This window comes from Lissotriton vulgaris, chromosome 6 (genome assembly GCF_964263255.1).
Source record: "Lissotriton vulgaris chromosome 6, aLisVul1.2, whole genome shotgun sequence".
Lineage (NCBI taxonomy): Eukaryota > Metazoa > Chordata > Amphibia > Caudata > Salamandridae > Lissotriton > Lissotriton vulgaris.
In genome coordinates this window covers 1,766,038,826-1,766,061,634 of record NC_141694.1, presented here as the reverse complement: position 1 = coordinate 1,766,061,634, position 22,809 = coordinate 1,766,038,826, and the positions used below count along the sequence as shown (strand labels likewise).

The window sequence follows — 22,809 nt, the reverse complement described above, 5'->3', positions numbered from 1 at the left end:
TAGCTGCGGCAGAGAACAAAGCGCGGGCGGAGAAAAGGGATGAGCTGACACAGAAAGTCAGGGAACTGGAACGCAAGCACCAAAGGACTTGCGCTCCGAGAATCTGGAGGCAGCTGACCCTGGTTCGGAAACAATTGAGTGCGTTGGACCAGGACGGGGCGGAATTTGCGGCACTGAGGGTGCGCCACATGTACTACACAGGTGGGGATAGATGCGGGCGCCTCTTGGGACGGGCACTCAGGGAGAAGCACCAGCGTCAAGCGGTGCAGGAAATCAGAACACCCGGAGGTAGCCTGGCTACGGAGGATAGGGAGATCGCGACCGCCTTCAGCGATTTTTACACATCGCTGTACTCCGGGGATACGCTGGATCAGGCGGCGAGCGACGCCTTTCTAGACTCTGCCCAGCTCCCGGTGCTCACTACGGATCAGGCAGCAGCCTTGGAGGGCGACATAAGACCGGAAGAGGTCATATCGGCCATCTCCCGGCTCAAGTTGGGGAAAGCCCCAGGGCCGGACGGCTTCACGGCCCTCTTTTATAAAAAAATTTGCGCGCAGGTGGTGCCGCTGCTTACCACTCTGTTCAATCATCTCTCAGAACCGGGAGCGATCACGGAGGACTTGCTAGACGCCACCATTTCCGTGATCCCTAAACCAGGGAAAGACACTTCGAGATGCAAAGCATATCGGCCCATCTCGCTTCTCAATATAGACCTGAAACTATATACTATACCTATAAACTATATATTGCCACGAGACTCGGCCCGCTGATGCCGAGACGGATTGATCCAGACCAGACGGGGTTTATTTCCGAACGCCAAACCATTGACAACAGGAAAAGGGCACTACACCTCATAGAAAAGGCCACGCGCACGGAGGGGGAATATATGCTATTGTCCATCGACGCGGAGAAGGCCTTCGACCGCGTCCATTGGCCGTACCTGGAGCAGGTCCTGATACGGGCCGGACTGGGTGACCGTTTCCGCGCCTGGGTGCTCAACTGCTACTCAAGGCCCTCGGCGACGGTGCGGGTCAATGGGTGCTCTTCGCCCCGCTTCCCCATAGAACGTGGCACAAGGCAGGGGTGTCTACTCTCCCCCTTGTTATTTGCCTTATATATGGAGCCCCTGGCACAGGCAGTACGACTTACCCCGGGGATTCGTGGCATCAAGATGGGGGCCTTTGAACATACCATCAGCTTATACGCAGACGATGTCCTGCTGTCCCTCTCCTCCCCCCGTGAGTCCCTTCCGGCCTGCGTGGCGGTACTTGACACCTTCGCGGAGGTGGCTGGTTTTAAAGTTAACCTCAGCAAATCCGTGGCGCTTGACCTTTCCTTGGAGGCGTCCACAAGGGCATACTTACAGGGCCTCTTCCCCTTCCCATGGGCATCCGAGGCTGTCCCATATTTGGGTGTTCAGCTGGCACCTACTCTGCAAGTCACGGTCTGCCTTAACTACGCGAAACTCAGACACACGATTCGGTCGGAGTTGGGCAGGTGGAAACACCTTCCGTTGTCTTGGCTCCGCAAGGTGGCAGCGATCAAAATGACGATTCTACCGCAAATATTGTATTTATTCAGAGCTGTCCCTATGCGACCACCGGAGGGATGGATTCGTCAAACCCAAGCTGAACTGGCCTAATTAATATGGAATGGACGGCGCCCGCGCATGAAACTGCGCCTGGCAATGTTGCCTCCTGAACAAGGAGGATTGGGCCTCCCGGACCTGTTACTATACTACCAGGCGGCACAGTTAAGAACGCTCGTGGAGTGGAGCAAATGGGAGTCGGAGAAGCACTGGCTCTTTCAAGACCAGGCAGTGGCGGGTCGCACTCTGCAGGAGGTCCCTTTCCTGCGGCGGCAACATCGACCCCCGTATCTCTATGCTTCCTTCATTACGAGAACGCCTCTGGAGGTGTGGGATCAGGTGAGCATACCGCACGAGCTAACGTCCTTCCCATCCCCACTGATGCCTCTGGTGTCCAACCCGGACTTTGGTCCCGGCATGGACGTGGTGGTTTTCGCGAAATGGGGCCCAGCGGATTGTAAGGTGTTGTCCCACATCTATGCTAAGGAGGGAGCCATCCCCTTTGACGCCTTTCGCCGGGAATTTGGCTTGTCTGAGGAGGAACGTCTTCGCTACTTCCAGGTGCGACACTGGGCACTCCATCCCACCACTAGAGCCGGGGCTGACCGCAGACTCAGCGACTACGAGTACCGGCTGCTCAAGGAAATCTGACCGCAACTTGATATCGGACCTTTACCGCATGCTGTTGGGCAGGTACACACATATTCACAATGCAGGGAGAGCGAGGTGGGAGAGGGACTTGGGGCGCACGCTGAGTAATAAGGAGTGGGAGGGCATTTGTTATAGGGCCCGTCATTCTGCTCATCACATGGGCTTAACGGACACTCTCACTAAAATTGCCACGTACTGGTATTATACCCCTGAAAAGCTACACGAGATGGACCACACACGAGACACACTCTGCTGGTGGGGATGTGGGGAGAGGGGTCCCCTGGTACACGTATTGTGGGACTGTTCTCACCTGCAGGATTATTGGAAACAGGTGTTAGATGAAGTAGACACTACCATCCCGAGGTTCCCCGCATATGTGCTGCTGAGCTCTCCCAATCCCATCACTGACCCGCTGCGCTCCCACAGAGGAAGGCTGATAGCTATAGCCTTGGGCTCGGCGTCGCAAAATATTCTCACTTATTCGCGCACTACACATGTCCCCACTTTTCAGGGCTGGTTGCACCGTCTCAGGCATGTCTTGGGGATGGAGAAATTGTCACTGATTGCCAAAGGGGAGGGAGACAAATACCCAGAACTATGGGGACCCTTCTTGACGCTTCTAGCTTCTGAATTTAGAGAAGTGACCTGCCCTAGATACCTACGCCTGTTGCGGCTGTCACAGCCGGCTGCCGCAAACCCTGAGGCTTGAGCGATCACTGTTAAAAAGGTAGAAAGTGTTGGACCTGGAATGGGGGTGGGGGGTTGGTAGGTTGGGGGGTGGTGGGAATGGGGACATTTCGTTTGGTTATTGTTCTTTTTCCCCTTCTCTGGACACTGCTAAGTAGCCTTGATGCAGACCCAATTGCAGGGGCCGTCACCTTGCTGTGGCGCTCCACTACTCCGAGCCACCACCACTGGTGCTTTGAAAACACTCTACTGGCACTTCGACTACCTGCCGGGGTCTGCCACACGCGTATGTCCATGCAATTTTCCCTCCCTTGTCCCCGTTTTGAACTGTCATTAAAAGCTGCATTGACGCTGGCTGGGCTGAATGTTGACGCCGCGCCAGCTTGTAAAGCGTGTTGGTATGTCAAATTGAATGGCCAGCGCAATAAACAAAGTTTATACATAAAAGATAAGGCTTTCCACAATATAAAATGTTGGTAAGCTTCGATTTGAATTAAATAAGATTGAGGACATATTGGATTTAGCTATTGTGGCACTACCTAGTTAAAAGAATGAAGGGCAGATTAAGGGACGCTCATAGGATATGTAAGATAGAACATGACGAATAAGATATATGACAGCAAACTTAGATTTAAAATTAAGTTGGACTAAGGCCTTTTTAACCAGAACATGTACAGTTTGAGAAACTGAAGGGAGGTGTTTGATTGGTAATAATGGTGGTTGTTACTGATTTAGAGCTTTGGTAAGAGGAGGTGAAAGACAATGTGCATATTGTATATGTCTATATGACTTTGCTTCAAAAATGATAAATGTACAACATAAATAAAATAGGGATTTACTGGAAGACAAAAAAAAAACTTTTATTGGAAAGATAGTTTTCTGCGATTACTTCACATATATGTGTTTGTATTTTTGCAATAACTTTAATGTTTTATCTGTTATATACACAATGAATTATAAGAAATTGATTTTTTAACATGACTGCTTTCAGGATCTTGATTGAAATTGTAAAATCACATTGTAGGTGTTTGGTTGTTCTAATGTATTGTTTTGTGTGCATGTTTTTGTGTTTAACAGCCCTGAAAAAGTCCCAGGAAAACAGGGATGAAACGTGTAGGCTGTTCATCTCAAGACATGTCGTCTTGTCTTATTTGAAGATTGCTAATAAAACTGATGAAAAGTAAATCTGAAAGAGTATTGTGCAGTATATGCTTGTTTGCCGTCTAGAATTGTGTTGTGCAAGCGATACATTTTGTGAAAAGCACCAGGATGTGCAAAAAACTTCTTTGGACTCACTAAAACTTCTTTGTTGGTGCTCCTTGCTTTTGTTTTAGGATTAAGATAAGGACACAGCTGCCGGGCTGGGCCATCCACGGGGTGGGGCCTAAGGTTAAGATGGCTCAACAGCCACACATTACCCCCCACCCTCAACTGCCAGAGCAACACTTGGCCCCAGGGGAGGGTGAATCTCACACTGGGTCATGCCTTCCCCAGCTCACCATTGCCTCGGGTGATAGCCTGGAAGGGTCAAGGACCGGCAACAGCTGCTGATGACCTAAATGTCACGACATCACTTGCCCCCCGACCCCCAAAGAAGGCTGCTTCACTCTCCCTGTCCAGGTCCCTCTGTGGTCTGAGAAAGACAAAACAGCCCACAGATGGTACTGAAACACCTGCCTAATGTCAGACTGCTCAATTTGCTAATCCATCCATGCCCCACACCCAGCCATACTAGCTGGCTAAACCAACAAGACCAACTGGTAGGCCGTAAAAAGCACTTAATCTGCACCCAGGACTAAGCCTTCTGTAAACAGCACCAAAATAAAAGTTGGGTATTCTTAGGAACAGTACAGCCTGCAGTACATTTGTACTGAAAAACTTACACAACAATCGAACACTAGAGCAGTCCAACAATTCAACCACTATAACCAGACCATGTCCGTACTCACCTACAACACATGAAAGCTACATCAAAACATACCATTCAAACACAAATGCAAACAACACTGGCCAATCCCATTTTACACAAAATCTAGGAAAGCCACTGCAAAGCTGCAACTGGAGGTGTCAACATTCCAAATTTCTATACATATCAAACTGCCTTGCTAACAAAGCAAACACCACAATGGTTCTTGGATCACTACACAAATATCTAAGGATTCCAAAAGTTAGCTTGGAAACCAGAAGAGATGGCCCTTATCACATAACCTTAACAATTCCAAGTGTCCCTCTATCAAATTATGGCAAATCCAACTGAAGCTAGATTCCAGGAGACAATAGATATATGTCCTTTGTTGACAAGCAGTCTCACCCCACATAACAATGTTTTATGTGATTGCATGAACCTGAAAATGTTGCTTTTGCTAGACTCTACCAGTTCTGAATTATTCAATCCTTCAATCTGATGAGAAACACCAAAGGAACATAAGAAAAGGATCTGTGGCCAATCACACGGGGACCTTCCTTCGAAATCAAGGTGAAAACAACAAAAGCACAATCTAGATTTTATGACTTCTTCATAAGACGTACTGCACACTGTATGTAAATAAAGTGGGGCTTCTACCTTCGCCCTCCTGCTGATTCTTTCAAGTGGAACATGGTTATCTAAGCTATATGACGTAATCTCATTACAACTTCCTGGAAATAGATTTGGTGATCAATCAATGATATTATTTCACTATTGACCACAATCTGGCTGTAGCCTGCTTATGTCTTCATGACAAACCAATGAACATCCTACTTAATCACTACTGTTACTCTTCACTAGACTTATTGGCTCCAGAGGTGGAAAACAGTTTCTCACTGAAAACATGCTGAAACATACTTCAAACACATGGTGGGGTACTTGGTACAGCATATAAGCAAATGCAACAATATTGAGGTAGGGAAACAAAGATTTGAAGTCCCATTTAGTTTGGCGGAAGCAAATGGACTGCCAGTAATTAGACAATGGTGGTCTGACAGAAGAGATTCGGTCATTTGTCCACAACCTCATTTTACTTCATGAACTATGGGACTGGCAATGATGTAAACATTGAATAATTACTCGCAGCCTGCATGAACAACAAAACACCTACTTCCAAATATTTAAATGTTGAGGAAAATGTAATGAAGATGCAAAAAAATGAACAGGAGACAGAAACAATTCAGGGGATGAGAAAAGTCTAATTTTGAGAAATTCTCGACATGGAAATAGAAGAGATCGACGTCATGCAAGTCTTTTTCATCAGCAATGGGGTTGTCAGCGAAAGATGCCTTTTTGGCATTAAATGAGTCTTTGATGCCAAAGGATGTGATTTCGATGTCGAACGAGAATATGATGGTGGTGAAGTTGGAGCCGTCGTAGTCTTGAATGTCAACAGTGGTCTCGATGTCGATTTTGGGTGCTGAATTGTGCAGATGGTGTGTTAATCCTTTCTTCGAGGGCAACCATAGTGGCAATGAAACTCTTGACAGCGACGTCAGTGGTGTAGACGTCCCTGATCATTATCGATGAGAATGACTTTAATAACGATGTCTGGTAGGAGATCTATCACTAGATTTCCCTCTGTAGGAGTCCTTACCAGATTTTTGACATTTTTCAGCAGGATGAGATGAGGATCTTTCCATTCCCCTTCTCTTCTTCTGCCTTCATATCTTTCATCAGACCTCGAAGTCTGATGTCCTCCCTGTAATCAAGTGTTCTTTTTGACATTTTCTTACAAATGTCACATCCTTTTGTCTGCTGTGATGGTGAAAGCCAAACCACACAAACCATGTAAGTCTCTGACCTTGCCTTCTTCCTTTCACATGAATGGCAGTTCGTAAATAGTGAAGGCATTCTGCCTACAAAAATGAATCTGAATCAAGGAAAACTTTTTTTACTCAATAGGAGGGATGTTAATAAATCGAGTAAAATGCTTTGAGAAAGCATTGTAGATTAAAAGAATTGTTTAAAAGGGTGTGAAAAAACAACGGAGGTGGTCAGAGATCTTCCCTGGAAAAAAAACTGACTCTCACAGGCAAACTGCCAATACAAGGTATTGTGGGAAGGGGTGCTTTTGAGGTTTTTAAAGAAACATGCTTCTTTTTAACTGGTGTCAGTGTTAGCCTATCAGGCTGCACTTTCCTCTCATGCTTTTGGTATAAAGGTAGCCTTTTTCCCTGACAAAGTGTTGTACATTAAAAAGCTATTCAGTAGCTTCAACAATTTATTTTTCTACAGCACTCAGAAAGAAAATACATCTCTGACAGACTAAACGGACTATGGAAAAGTAATTTGAGTGATGTACATTCAATTACATTTTCCTCAAGATTTAAATATGTGGGAGAAGGTGTTCCGGGGTCCGCGCAGGCTAGAGCGAATTAATCAACATGTATGAGTTCAATAAAGATACCTATAATGCAGAACTAGAACAGGTATCTAACGTTTCCATCTGTCTGAAGTACCAAATGGTTCACAGTAGCTTTTTTTTAATAAAGGGCAGACAAAAAGCATGCTTAGGTTGCCCAGGAAACATGCCTGATTGGATAGACTTATTTATACTTTTAGTAGGATAAGGTGAAATTACGACACAGTTTCTATTCTAGACCATCGCCTGCAGAGGGTTTAAAAGAGATGCAGAAGGTCGACTTTTTCCTGCAACATGAGGTGGTTCACCAACTCCTTAATATGTGAGGATACGGTAGGCCTTCGTAAATTCCCATTTCCACGGCATGGAATGCAATGCTGTGTACGCTTCAAGATTTGCTGGCGCAGGATGACCTGCCAGAGATATTCCTATTCCTGATTGATAGTGTATTATTTATTATTGACGTATGAACCCAACTATACACTGGTTTGAAGGGAGCATCCCTTATACCCCCAATTGTGATGCCTGTTCTTTAAGCAGTCATGAAATGCACCTGCATGTTCGTTGACAAGGTTCTGTCTTGTAGCCTTGGAAATTCATGTTTATCTAGCTTTATGAGGCTCCTGCTTCCCCACCCACCCTCCCCAATGAGGGGTCTTTTTTTTCATTAGTTGGTATTAATAAGCCTGTTTGATTGCATAAGTAGTTTGATGTGAAATGGCGGAGTGAAGTCATAGGAGCCGTACATATGTAATTGAATTGCACATGAGTAGTAGAGTTATATGTACCAGTATGAGATAACAGATATGTTGTAGGAGGGAGGAGGGAGGAGGCTTAGCGATCGATAGGGTATGCTATTTTTCGTTATCAGTTGTAACTAATGGTGATGATGTATCCATGACGTTGAGATGCTATCCACTGGCTCCGTGTGATAATACCTCTACATGTATATTGTTTTTCATTCATGTATAAAACTTTAATAAACAGATCAAGCAAAACACACAAAAAATGGAGAGAAAAACATGGTTTACCAAAATAGGGTTAAATGAATTTAGGGGCTTGCTTATTGGAGGTGAACAATAAGGTTTATAGTGGGAGTCATGGTTTAAATCAGATTCGAACATGTTTTACTGCATGGTAGGATGGTAACATTCTCCTCTAATAATTAGGATTTTTTAAGTATAACAATCGGCTTGATTATCAAAAAACTCCCAAGAAGAAGTAATTTTTTAGGAAATAGCCATTGAATTTAAAGAGCAGAGGTACAGGGTGCCGGACAGAATAGGGCGCTGAGAGGCTGCCTTAGGTGTGCCGGCGGGACATCCACATTGCTGGTGCCATTTCATAGCTTTCCCGTGGAAGTGGAAAAGCATTGGCTCCATCCCTAGCCAGACGACCAGGCAGACTTGGGACAAAACAGTGGGCAAACTAAAATGATCTGCCAAATAAAATAAATTTAAATATTTTTAAAAAGAAAGCTACGACACCAAGCAACCTCTCTTGTACAAGGAAATAAGTAAAAGGCAAATAAAATGAACTAAATTAATAGCTTGATGTCCAGGTACATCTTACTGTACAAGGAAAGAAACAAGGCTGTGTCAGAGTCAAAGAACTCTTCTATCACAATATTAACACCTAAGAGGGTATAATATCCACTTGGGATGACATAAGCAACCCTACATTAATTTTCAATCCATAAAGTAAAAAAACTGGCTAATATCCTGGCATGCTCAAAGTCACACATCAAACTGCACAGAAGGTAACATTTCTGTACATGACTGATAGATGGCATAAGCAGACACATATTAGTACGCATAGCTCATTGACAACACACTGACATGCAATCCAAAACCCAGATATTGATACAAACATGATTAGTATTCCCTCACAAATCATTTTCAAGACATAATGTACACCCATGTTGCTACTACTTATATTAAAACAGTATTGTTAGGGCACAAGTTTGTTAGCCCGTTACCAGCACAAGTCCAAACTATGGATTGAGCCTGTCGGTCTCCTAGGAGATTTCTGAATAGAGCAGTAGCTTCCAACTCCCTGCTCAGCAAACCTTGTCTGAGGTAGCTGGGACTTTATATAGTCTGCTTTTGTTTGGTACATGTGTACACTGATTGGTGGTTGTATCTGGTGTTTCTATTGGATTAGGGTTAGTTTCCTCATTGGTTGGGTATTTGAAGGTTCTGATTGGTTTCTGTTTCTGTGATTCAATCAATGTAAGGCTGGGACTAGGGCTAGGGTTAGGATTTCTATTGGAAGTAGGGACTAGGGCTTCCTGTGTTATTGGGACTAGGGTGGGACTAGGGCTAGGGTTAGGCCTTTAATTGGAAGTAGCGATTAGGGCTTCTGGTGTGACTGGTTGCTGGACTAGGTGTGGGACTAAGAGAAGGGTTAGGCTTTCTATTGGAAGTAGGGACTAGGGCTTCCTGTGCCATTGGTTGCTTCGACTTGGTAAAAGGTAGGCATTGGCAAAATTATATAGACAGTATTGTACGTATATCCCTGCTAATGCCACTAATGTTTATAAGGCAATAGGGAACTTACATCACATTGGAACAGAAGTTCATAGCTTGGCAGAAAGAACTATAGGACAATTTTAGGTCATTATTTGGTTCCTAGTTTAGTTGTTGAAAGGATTATCAATTTGCTTGGTAATATTGGCAATAGTATGTATTCTTATAACTGCATTACCTGTGTGTATTTCAGCATATATTCCTAAACCTTGCGTAAATGTAAGTAAAACAATAGTATCTCAAACTCAAATCAGCATTAAATTATGCAAATTATGCAAAAAGAAATTGAGTGAATGCCATGTAGAAGGCCATTCAAAGGGAAGATTGAGAAATTTTTCATATTTTCCTTTTCTTGTGCTATTTTTTATATCAAAGAGAAAAATATGTTTAATGTATTAGCCAGGTGCAGCTGTTTTCACAAAGTATCTCTTGAATCACTCATAAAAAAAATTCTAACCACAGAATGTTTCAGATATATATTTTTCCCTTTGTGAATTTTTCATACGAATGCCAGCCAGATCATAATCCCACACATATGCATATTTAAATAACAAACAATTACAAAACACACTTTATTAGGCTCTCAATAAATATAGAAAAAATATTAACAAGGTTTACTTTACAAAATCGTAGATTTATAAAGTATGATAGGCTGGGGATCAGATCCACATAATCTGTTTCCATTTCTGGGAAATGTCACTCAGAGATTCGATTTTAAATACTGATCCTAAATAGGTGTTATTTTCACAGTAATCCACCTGTGGAGGAAAAGAATAGATTAAATTACTCACCCATTGACACATTCCTACTAGTTAGTTTCCCTTCGACATGTGTCCCTGGATGTCCAACTCTATAGGTTAGAGCACAGCACTATTTTTTTAATCACCAAGCTTGAACCCCAAGTGAATGTGGCAATCCACCTACACTCAAATCTTTACCACTCTACACCCATGCACCCACCAGCTCCACGTCTCAGTCACTTTTCTGTCTGTTCATATGCAGAGTGTAGGTGTAAGATCGATCATCCGGTCAAAGGGTGTGGATTATCTGGCTAAAAGGGGGGGGGGGGGGGGAGGGGGGGATGATGAGAATTATGTATACTCAGTCAACAAAGAAAGTAAGATACTTACTCCATGGTCTAGTACTCCCCATCGCCAGCTCATGAAAAGATAGGATAGCATGTAGTGGCGGAGTAGGTAACAAACCAACACCGTAGAGATTCAAACAAATGTAATTTTCAAAATGATTCAAAAGTACTTGGATTTTGACTTTGCCATAATATCCAGAAAACCATTTACAAGTGGAATGATGAGGAGGCAAAGTGGTCATTTTTTAACTTGCATATAATTTCAGAAGCAATTTTTGACCCTTTGACTGGAGAGGAAAGGGCATGCACATCCAGCACTGCAAAGTAAATTATTCAATCCACCCTAACACTGAAACTTCATTAGACTGGTTACTGTATTACCATGATATTAGATTAGACAACACAGGGTAGGTTTGTGGTAATCCGGCGGGGTTCACAGGTGTAATAGTGAATATTTATATACATTTAGCAGTCAGCAAGTCGAAATAATACAGATGCAAATAAACAGGATAAAATAATGAGACCTTCTGTGATGGTTGCTATTTTTTAGTGCCACATAGCAAAACTACATCAGACTGAAGCAGGAACATGAAATCAAAGCATCAAAGTTAAGGTTAGCACAGTTAACTCAAATTACCTTGTCTCTTTTTTCTTTTCTTAACACCCTAAGTCACAGATCTGGAGCTTAGCTTCTACAGATGTGTTTTTTTTTCATAATCAAAAAGGCAAAGCTAGCCACACAGTTTCCCGCCACACAGTTCAACCCCACACATTTCCAATCCACACCATAGTTCGGCACCAAGCCACATAATTCAACACAACACACCATACATTCAATCCACATCGCAAAATTCCACATCATGCCACAAAATTTACCAGCACATCACATAATTTAACTCCATTACATACCACTCCATGACACAAAATACCATTCCAGATAATTACCCTCCCTAACACAGAATGCCACTCCATATAAGTCCTGTACGCTGAATACCATACAATTGCTATGCCCATAATTCCACTGTGCCACATATTTCCACTACACAAATCCACTCTACACCACACAATTCCACACAACACAATTCTACAACCAACAATTCCAATCCAACCCACATAATTCCACTACACACCACATACACTCCAAAACACATGGTAAAAGACAGTCATTTACAACGCCAATAGCTCTAATTGCAGCAAATGCGAGACCTATTGCATTTCCAATGCTTGTTTTCTCCGTCTTCAATGTAAGCATAACTGGCTGCATTTTGCCTTCATTTTCTCTGCTGCAAGAGATGTTTTCTGCCTTTAAAGGCTGCAATGCAGTTTTAGAAGGACACTCTGGAGAGTTGTTTTGAACATTCATGAAAGAATAGGGTATCCATGAGGCTTCCATTCTACAGATTTGTATATGAACTCATGGATACGGACATTGTAAGATAATTTTCCATAGAAGAAAACTATACAAAAAGGGTTCTAGGTTCGTGCACACAGCGGGGGAATATTCAGGCGTTTAGGACTATGAATGAAGTTCCTATGTTGCAGAATAGTTCCTTAGGACTGACATTTTTGTAGTGCTATGCAAAGTTTGCATAGGTCCAAAGAGAAGTTAAATATAAACAGAGCGAGCTGCATGAAATGTCATTTGGAAGATGGTGGGTCTTCTACTAATTGCACTATACGTAGTAGTGTGGCTCACTGGTTAGAGGCGGCAGACCCGAGAGCAGAGGACGGCCCGGGACCAGGGTTCGATTCCCGGCGTGGCAGGTTTCTGGACCAGGGTCAGCGGACTCGATAATTCTCTCGCCTCGGTGCCCACTCTGATCAGCGATCACACTCGGCAACTCTGGGCATTAGCTTGCCTCATCTTCACTAACGGCCCCACCAGACCGCTGGGGATGCCTGGTCTCACCCTGGAGATACCCATTAAGGGACCATCTCTCAGGGAAGCCAGGAAGGGTTTCGCAGCGGTCGAAGCGCCTTGGGACCCTACGGGTAAGTAGTGCGCTATATAAATGCCAATACATTTACAAAATGCCAATACACCTTTACGTACCTTTAAACCATGACTGGGCTTGCAAGTTATTTATAAAAACAGCTAAATGCTGCAAGACCAGACCAGACCGCATGCCTTTAAAGAATTACTTTAAATATTACTTTTAAGAAGTCCATTATATAATTTATGGAGGAAGAGGAGATCTAGATCCAATAATACTGGGTTGTTTATTTAGAAAACAACAACTTTTCTGACAATGCTCCTCTCCTGTATATAAGAGTGATCATCATGGAATAACTATCAATGTATTTCAAGATTAGGGTTGATGTGAAAATAAACACCTCAGCACAATTTAAATGAGTCACTTTTTAGAGATTAAAAAGATTAGTAATGCAAAGCGGTTTTTTTTGGATTTTTTTTTTTTAAAATGGGAGTAAAGTCATTCCCGAGTTCAATCAAAATAAAAATGCAATGTAATAAGAACTAGAAAAATAGGACTGTTTCATACCTTGATTTTAGTCGCCTTCATCTCCATATGTTATTTGATTAATACGGATTTCGAGCTCGAAGGCATCTAGCCGGTCCTTTGGGTTGTAAACCAGCATATCACGGATTAGGTCAACTACATCTTCGGGAAGAAACTTCTTATTTTTTAATGGGATGTTCAGCTCCATTTTGGGGTTTTCTAGTAATGCCTCCCCAATCGGAACAATATTCTGCCCACGGCAAATATATATTCCTAAGAAATTAAAGACAGGTAGAAAGAAATACGGTAAAACAAATAAATCTAATTGAAAGTCCATTATTAAGAAAGATGCATTTTGTTATTCATACTAGTGTTGAGTGTAGGAAGCCACTTAACAGAGAGGACGCTCTCTAGCACTCTGGATAGCGGTCCCTGGGATATGGAGCTTTCAAAATGGGCAGGTTGGCACTCTAACGCTTTTGTTTAAATAAAAAAAAAAACCATAATAAATAGCACCACAGTCTTGTGAAACTGTGGCAATATTTATTGAATAAAGCAATTGGTTTTGTAACCGTACCACGAGCGGAGTGTTACCACTTGGTTTTTACTCAGTCACCCCTTTAGTCGTACTAAGCAATACCCCTACACTGTCCTGCCTACTTACTTTTCAATCCCGACCATTGTATGTTGGTTTCCGCTAAATCCTTGTGCTTGTACTGCTCTGCAAACACCACTTGCACACAGGCTCTCAATGGTCACGTTGCAAACTGTGCTATGCAAGTCACAAATAGATTGATAGTGGAGTATGCTGTGTAAGTCTCGCCTTCTCCCTACCCATACTTTTCATTGGCTGATGTTATTGTCCTTGGTAAATGCTGGCTTTCGATTCATTATGAGGCTTGTTAGTCCAGCCTTGTTACCGCCATTTGTTCCCGCCCATGACGACTGGATCTTTTGTTGGCTCGTTACACGGTCTGCTTTATCTAGGGGGTCAGCACTATTTTGATTATGGGGACAATGGAGGATGCTATTTTACTTGTATCCTGAGCACGGCGCCCGCTTTAGGGACACCGGCTGTTTATTTATTTAAATGTAACTTATTATGTTGAGCGCGCATCCACTTGAGGGACACCGCGCTCTTCCAATAGCTTAAACTTGCATAAATGCGATGCCTATTGATTTTAAATGTTTGTTTAACTTCAAAACTGAGCACAACGCTGCTTCAAGGACACTGTGCTCAGTGTTAAAGTTATATATATATTTAAAAAAAAAAAGAAACCGAGCGCAGTGTTCTTGAAGCGGCACCGTGCTCAGTTTTAAAATTAAACAAGCATTTGAAATGCAATAGGGCTCGCATTTATGCAAGTTTAAGCTATTGGAATTGTAAATGACAATGCCTTTTATTTAGGTTTTAAAAAACAAAAAATAGGCATCGTCAGTAAATGCGATACCTATTGCATTGCAAATGCTTGTTTTCTTGCACTGAAAGTTTCCGGTTGAGATTCACAGAGGATAGGGGCTGATGTTCAAGCCATGATTGCAATCTACACACTGATTGGTGTGCAAACTGATCTTCATTTTGGATGTACATTCTCTTTTTTTTTTTTGAAAACCTTTATTTAACATTTGCAATCAAATACAGACACTGGCCTACAACCTCCAGGGCTGGCCGCTAGGCATTTCAGTACGTTATTACAATCCAACGTCAGACCCATCCTCCCTGGGGAGCATAGGAACTCCATCCACAAAGCACATCGGTTGCAAAAGCAGTTCAACTCGGAAACAGGATAAGAGGTTTTCATTTTACATATAAAAAGTTGAAAGGATCAGGTGTCGTACAGTGTCTCGGATCACAAAAGGGGGCGAGCAAAAGAACAACGTGTCCAAAGTAAGTTCGCTATCATGTAGGTCAGCGGCGTTAAGACATACGACATCAGGATAAGTAGCACACTATTATTCGTCTACGCCATCATTATTGTCCGCCCCACAGCACCAGAACCTCAGAAAACTCAAGGTACAGATGTAGAAACAAGGATGTAAGGAAAGCCGAACCCACTACACTAACCCGGAAAAGGAAAAAGAAGAAAAGGCAAGGGAAGAGAAGGAAGAAAAGAGGCCATAGAACAAAAATAAAAACGAAACACCCACCCCCACACCCCCCCACCCTGCACCCCTGCTGATGACTACGGCCACCCCCCCCTCGCAGCGTGCCTGTCGCCCAGTAACCAGAACCCGAAATATAGTAGAAAGGGAAAGAAAGGAAAAGGCAAAGAACCCCACACAATGAGGGAAATCGGAGGAGGGCATAGTTCTACGGGCTCCCGGTCTCCTTCCCCCGTCGTAGCCAGCCCCGCCCCGGACTCCGTTAGGTCAATAATAAACAATCCCGTTAAACATAGTGCCACAATGAGAGACTCTGAGAAGAACCTCAACCCTGGCCCCGTCGATCAAATTCACTGAAGTCATCAATTAAGGAAAGCACTTCCCACAAAGTACTATCAAAGTCTACCGAACAGGAGTACACAGATGAGAAAAGAACGGCAGGGCCCGATGTAGTTGGCTGGTACCAATGTTGACCCTCCCCGCCTCCGAAGCCAAGTTTTACCCCATCCGCCATCTTGAAAGACCGACAGGGGAGGGGAGTCGACACGGTCCGAAACAGCAAAGGATAGAAAGTGGAAGGATCCAAAATGGAGAAGATATGTAAATGTTCCGGGGGATACACAATCGGGGGTTCCAACGGTTCCGTGGCGTGACCAGGCACAGTACAGTCAGGTATATCTACTTCAATAGGGGCAAACACTGCTTCCATCGCCGGGTCAAGATACACCTCCGAGACATCCATTGAAAAGCGGGCTGGCTGCTGGGTCGCGGGCGTCGAGTCAGGATCCGGTCTCATGCCTGTGAGTCCGTTCGTCGCAGACAACAAACTGCAACAAAAGTCTGGACTTCAATAGTTCCCTTAAGTGCCATTGCCTCCAGCACCGTACGCAGTGACGGGCCATTTCGAGCCTGTTCTTCTAGATTCGTTTCGTCCTCCAACATGGTGGACCCCACGGAGAGGCGCCTTCTCCGGGGCAAAATTAGGCGGAGCAGGAGGAAGCCATGAGGGACTGACGGTTAGCGAGCAGTAGTACGCAGCGAGGCACCGACCCGGGGGAACAGCGATATGAATGCCGGACCCCCGGTCAGGGACCCCCGCAACACAGCACCGTGCGTCACTCGTCACCTCACCTTCTGTAGGGCACCAGGCAGCTGATGGTGGCAAAACAATCAAAAAAGTCCGAGTGTTCCAGAGACCGGACCCAACCACCTTCAGCAGTCCGTTGTTATTCAACTCGAACCCGGCAGAGCCAGCACTCGAGACCCCGGCTTCTCTGCTGGGTTAGGCCTCAATGCGACCATCGACGTAGCTCCGCTCCACAACGGCGGAGAAACTCCGGGATTGCACCACTGGAGTGCGGGTCGGATCACACACACAGATCCGGTGCAGGTAATCAGGATAAGCAACAGGATGACAGAGCAAAGGACGGAGGTCAGCGGAGGCGGGAGACTATGCGGCCATCTTGGTTGGTTTCGTAGCTCCTCCCCCCATGTACATTCTCATAAGGTTGCAAAGCCTCCTAGCTCAATAAAATGTATTAAGCAGGAGGAATTTTGCGACTGCATGCAAATGCAGGCATGGTGCCCTGCAAGGGAGACCAGACCACAATCCCTGTGAGGGCGGGCATACCACTATAAATATTTGGGTTCCCACGGGGATTTGCAGCTCTCACATCACGGACCTAGATCTCCATGAAACGTCCGATACAATTTTATCTCCTCCTCCTCCATCTCACACAGTCCAGGTCAGTAATAAACAAAGGAAATTAACAGCAATCATTTGTTTGGCAGCTATTCTGTTTTCGGTCTCACCTGCTAGAGTGCAGTCTACTGCAAGACAAATTGTCATCTTGCTCTAGGCCATCTCGTGCTCACCTTTGATTGGCTTTATTGTCACTCATTTGCTTGCCTCTTATGGCTCCTAAACTGTGGAATTCTCTACCGCGTGAATCTAGACTTCTGGAAACAGAAGCAACCTTCCAGCAAGCGATAAAAACAGTCTGTTTAATCAGTATTACTAATCCCCCTCTATTTTATGTCCGGTATTGGTCTTATCCTAGCGCTGGGAAGCTTTTGGGCAGCTACGCGCTCTACAAATCTCTCCTAATCTGAATCTGTTTTAATAATCTGGTTTCAAACACACCACCTGCAGAATTCTGCCCAATGTACCGCACCTAAAGTTTCAGAAACTACTGCTACAAAAATGGTACTTTTCTATGGCTTTGCAGCTCTTCTGAGTTGGTTTCACACTATTTTGAATAATTAACATAAAAATAGGTATAATTTTAAGGGGTTACACATGCATACAAAAATACACAAGGCCATTAGTCGATAAAGTTATCTTAGCAACACTGGCATTTGCAACCTCCAGGTGTCATTCAGATAGATCTCTTCACCAAACACTGATCCTACTGAAGTCTCACTGGCACTCGAGGAATAACCTACATGTGACAGTGTGTGCAATATGCCCGATTTGATAATCTTTTACTAGCTTTTCTCAAGTTTGCTTTGTACAAGTCACAGGGAGTACCACAGTGAAAATGCCTTAGTGCTCCATCAAAGTAAAGAGCTTTATCTAGCTGAGTGGTTGTGGCGATAAGCCCATCATCCAAGTGCTAAAGCTAATCTTCAAAACTAATAGTTACAAAGGTTGAATTGGGTCTGCAATACTCCAATCAGATCAGTTGTGTGTCTTATACTGCTAAAGAACCGCTTGTTCCTGGGCTAAAATGCACCCAGGCCACTTAGAAAGCCTATTTTCCACTTGAGGAAATTAGCAAATGAATTGTCAAACAATATACTTCATATCCAAAGTACATAAAATAGGTCACATTTCTCTGGAGTCTGATATCAAACCCAATGACCTCTGCCAGAGTGCAGATAGTTCTATTCTGCAAACTCCATCAGAGTTGGAGTTACTTTTGGAGTCAGTTCTGTCTGACTTTATGCAAACTAACAAGCCTATAAATAACTTCCAGGGAAGTTAGCACAGCTAGAGGTTTCAAACTCTTGGCCAGCGGTAGCACTGTTGAATGATTTGTTGACAGTATTCAAGTTTTGAGTGAAAGGGAGATGCACCCCCGAGGAACAGAAAGTCACAACAGTGAAACCGACTTTCAAAAAAATATATCAGTGTCCGGGATAAAATCTGCACTGACATCTCTACTACTTGACACACATTTGGACTGAGTTGTTATGGACAAGTCCAAGAGTTCACCAAGTCTAATTAGTTGCTTGAGGCTTTCTAGACTGGATTTCACCTAATAAATATGAATGGTAAGGGTGTGGCTAAGATGGCAGAGCTGTAAGATGCTTCTTGCCATTGCTACGGCGAGCCGTGCAGACTGCTGTTTACCACATCTATCCGCTGCAAATGACAGAACAGCCTGAGAATTGTGAGCCGGGCCTAAGTAAATTGTCGTGAGAGGGGCCCTTCAGTGAGCATGGTGAAGATAACAGGCCACCACACACACTAGGCACACCACCTTTTGAGGCCGGGGGCTCGCCGCCCTGCGACAGACAAGACCTTATGGAACCCTGTGGAGTTCACAGAGTGGAGGTGGGTGATCTATATGTCCAAATGAAAGAAAAAAGCGCTCCTCCTGCCCCAGGGGGAGCGTCCCTTAGATGCACAGCTGGATACCAGATGTTTTTCCGTTTATTCAAATTGTATGACAACAACCCGTACGTAAAGTTAATTAGTTGGGTCATTTATTTCTTGAAGTTTATTCACTCCAGAATTTCATCATTCAAGAAAGAAATTATAGGAAGTCTCATGTGAATAACATCCACAATTGCAATAATGAAGTGCATCAAATCTTATTTTTCATCCTAATGCATTTCGGGCTGATGTGGCCCTTTATCAGGGGATATAAATCTAAAACAAAAGATAAAAGAAGTAAGGGAACGGCTGAAATGGTGACTATATAATCACCACCAAAATAACGGTGCTTCATGGTGGTGATTACCTCTGTGCTGAACAACAGGTCATATTAGTGTTGTATACTTGTTCGCAGAGTCACCATTGAACTGGTTGTCCTTGGAAGCGGATGTTTTAACTCCAAAGCTGCTTTTTGTTTCGAAGCGGAAAGTTTTGGCTACGAAGAGGACTTTTTTTGCGACAGAGGAGTTCGGCTCCGAACCAGATTGGTCTTTCGGAGCGGAATGTTTCAGGCCCGAGGACAATTTGTCTCAACCTAATGCGAGGCCGGAAGGCTTGACTACTTATTTCGGTGCCGGGCCCAAAGGCGGGGCATCAGAAACGTGTCTCAGTGCCGACCAAGGCCTGAATGAAGAGGTGGTGCTGAAGCCTTATGTTTGGTTAAAGATAGCTTCTGGGGTACATTGGGGGGGGGGGGGGGGGGGGGGGATGGAGGAGGGGGGGCCTTTGGTACTCACGACACCCTGTACCACTGGAATGTCTTCTGACTCCAACTCTATCTCGAGGTCAGAATCGGATTCTTCCACCAAGAACGCCTCCTCTTCTTCTGCGGATGCTGATTCTTCTTCTTGTTAAGACTCTTCTCCGAAGAGGTCTTGAGTCTGTTGAGTGCTTTGGTGCTGCATTTCTCGTCGTCGAGCCAGACTATCTCGAAGAGTCTTTTTCGACTTGAAGGGGTGTCAGGCCTCGCAGTCTTTTTCCTGGTGCTCCGGTGATCAGCATAAGTTGCAGACCTGATATAGATCGGAGCGCGGTTACTTCAAACGGCACGGAGGACAGAATTGAAATGGAGTTCGTTCCATCGGCAGAGGGGAGGATCGACGCGGCTAGGCCCGTAGGCTGCCCACGATGTATTTGACCAAAGATGAGACTTTCCGAAGGAATGGATATCGGGAGGGAGAGCAAACGCTTACAATAACAATACCATCAAGGGTAGAGTGGATTGCGCACCGAGAGGTACACGAAGGACTGTTTCGAACCGCAGCGCAGCAATACAGGTCTGAACCCGTAGGCGGAAAGAAAGTCTAACAATGGAGTTGATGCCTATGTACACTACCACTGAAAGAAGGAGTCCACCTACCTTGTGACTGGGAAAGACTTCTTCGAAAAAAAAACAACTCGCAAACATCCAGACACTATACTAGATGGCAGGTTTATGCAAAGCATTTATCTACAGCACACATGCCTCGAACAGTATGTTTTCTCATATGCTTAAAAAAAGGTTATTTTTTGTTAAGTTGTGAGTTTGTCTTATGCTAAATATATATTTAATGAAGTGTTATATTCCAGTTGTTATATCCAGCTGCTTTGTATTGTCTCAGATATTTTAACAAGTGGTTTCTGAATGGGTTGTGTTTTTGTAAGGGCTGAACAGAAGCAAGACTACGAGTGATGTGGATATCAGATCTGTGTTTTACGCACAGAGAAAGAGAAGTGCTGTTCATTTGGAATGTTCTTAGATGGCGTCATAACCATCCGATTAGTGGACCTTTGCTTTAAAGTTGGACTCATGGATGTTGTACTTTGCTTCAATGCGTTTTTTTCTAAATCTATGTTAGGCTACTGAGCTGACTATTGGAAAAAAGATGAGCATAAGCTTTGCCTCCATGTCCTTAATAGAATTGAAACTTTCCTTTGCAACAGCTAGGAAATGTTATATTATAAAATGATCTAGATGTAGATGTATACTCATGCAACACTTTGATATGCTGTCCATATCCCATGTGTTGGCCAGTGTACTTGACTGTCGGAGGTTATCCTTTTCATACAAAGGGGCAAAAAAGTGCAATATTTAAATATGAAGGCTCGCCAGCAGATCAGTAGCAAAGCATTTGTCAGGCAGTTATTTAGTTGCATGAAACAAATCTGCAAAACAAATGCAGTGATTTGATTAAAGGTTGCCAAATAAGAACAGAAGTTACTTACCTGTAAACTGTGGTTCTCCAGTATTGGTGTCTTTCATAGATTCACATGCTTGAATAATTCCCCGTCGTCGAAGTGGGAGTCCCACGGTACATAACATAGTAGTGAGAATCATATATACATAAATATATACATAATATATACATATATATATACACATAAAATAAGATTCCATAATACGTATATTCCTTTAAAAAAATAAAGTCTTGAAGTACCATAGAACAAAATAGGCCCATAGAAAGCATAGAGGGAGAGCTCACTTTAGTAACATATCCAAGTCATTATAATAGTCCACTTTCCAGCCTATCAGGCTGTAGCACCCACTAGAACCTTCTCCTCAGAAGCTCAAGCCCTCAGATTTTCGTAGCACAGGAGTGACCAAGAGTGCATGAGGAGATCAGGAGAGGAACAACGGCACCCCTCGTCATGTGCTGGCTTACATTGCCCTGCAGCAAAAATTAGTGCTCCGGGATCTGTCCCAAGAGGAACGGACGTTCCGATTATGCCGAAACCGCTCGCAAAATAGGAGCGGGAGTCAGGCACCCGTATGCGCCCGAAATCCCACTGGGCATGGTGACAGCACTCCCATATGGCGGAGATTGGTCGAGACTACAGTTATGGGAGGACGCAGGATTGCAGTTGGTGGGGGGATCTATACGATGACGGCGCAATGACCCCGTATCAGACCCTGCAGGAGCGCTACGACCTCCCGAGGGGGGATTACTTACTGCACGCGCCGGTGGTGAGGGCCATTGAGGCACATTGGGGAGAGGGACTGATCGAACCGACGACAACACTGGCTTGCCAGTATACTATGATGGCGGCGGGCACCTTTAAGGCAGTAACGTGCCTCTACTCAAGGATGCTGAGTGGGACTCTACAGCCTCTGACGACACTGAAGGCCAAGTGGGAAACAGACCTTCAGATGGAAATCCCAGACACCACGTGGTCCCAACTAGTGCGGAGGGCAAGAAGGAGTACCTGAAATGCGCGTTTCCAATTGATTCACTTCTACATTATTCACAGGGCCTACCTCACCCCAATCAAAATTGCAAAATACTTTGGAGTTGAGGACGCGGCGTGCCCCAGATGTAATAAGATAGGGGCGGACCTAGTGCATATGCTGCTGGACTGCCCTCACCTACAGACTTATTGGATAGAAATAGGCAACACATTAAATGAAGTGGCGGATAGGGACTTGCAGTACGACAAGGCGGTCAGTATACTACACTGGTTCCCACACACGCCCAAAAATAAACTAAACTATCGAGCAAATTTATTGACATGGGCCTACTCTTAGCTAAGAGGGAACTGACCATGGGATGGAAATCAAAAACGGGCCCGACACATCGGAGATGGCTGAACGAATTTCTAAAATGGGCGGCGGGTGAGAGCACGGTCAGATATCAACTGGCCCGTCGCAGATCAGATGAGCGGGCCCAGGAGGCAGCGATGGCTTGGGAGATGTTAGTGCAGGCACTAAGGGATAGCTCAGTGGAGGGGGAGGAAGAG

The 22,809-nt window shown here is 44.3% G+C and overlaps 1 protein-coding gene across 1 annotated transcript in view; it reads right to left on the bottom strand.

Annotated features, from left to right (window-relative positions):
* Positions 1–10,343: 10,343 nt before the first annotated feature.
* Positions 10,344–22,809, bottom strand: part of LOC147709437 (serine/threonine-protein kinase pdik1l-like) — a 91,643-nt gene continuing 79,177 nt past the window's right edge. The window contains exons 3-4 of the mRNA XM_086925480.1: positions 13,374–13,604; positions 10,344–10,543 (exon numbers count right to left, since the gene is read on the bottom strand). Of these exons, the coding sequence (XP_086781606.1) occupies positions 13,381–13,604 (224 nt within the window). The 3' untranslated portion in view covers positions 10,344–10,543; positions 13,374–13,380. The remainder of the gene's footprint in view (positions 10,544–13,373; positions 13,605–22,809) is intronic.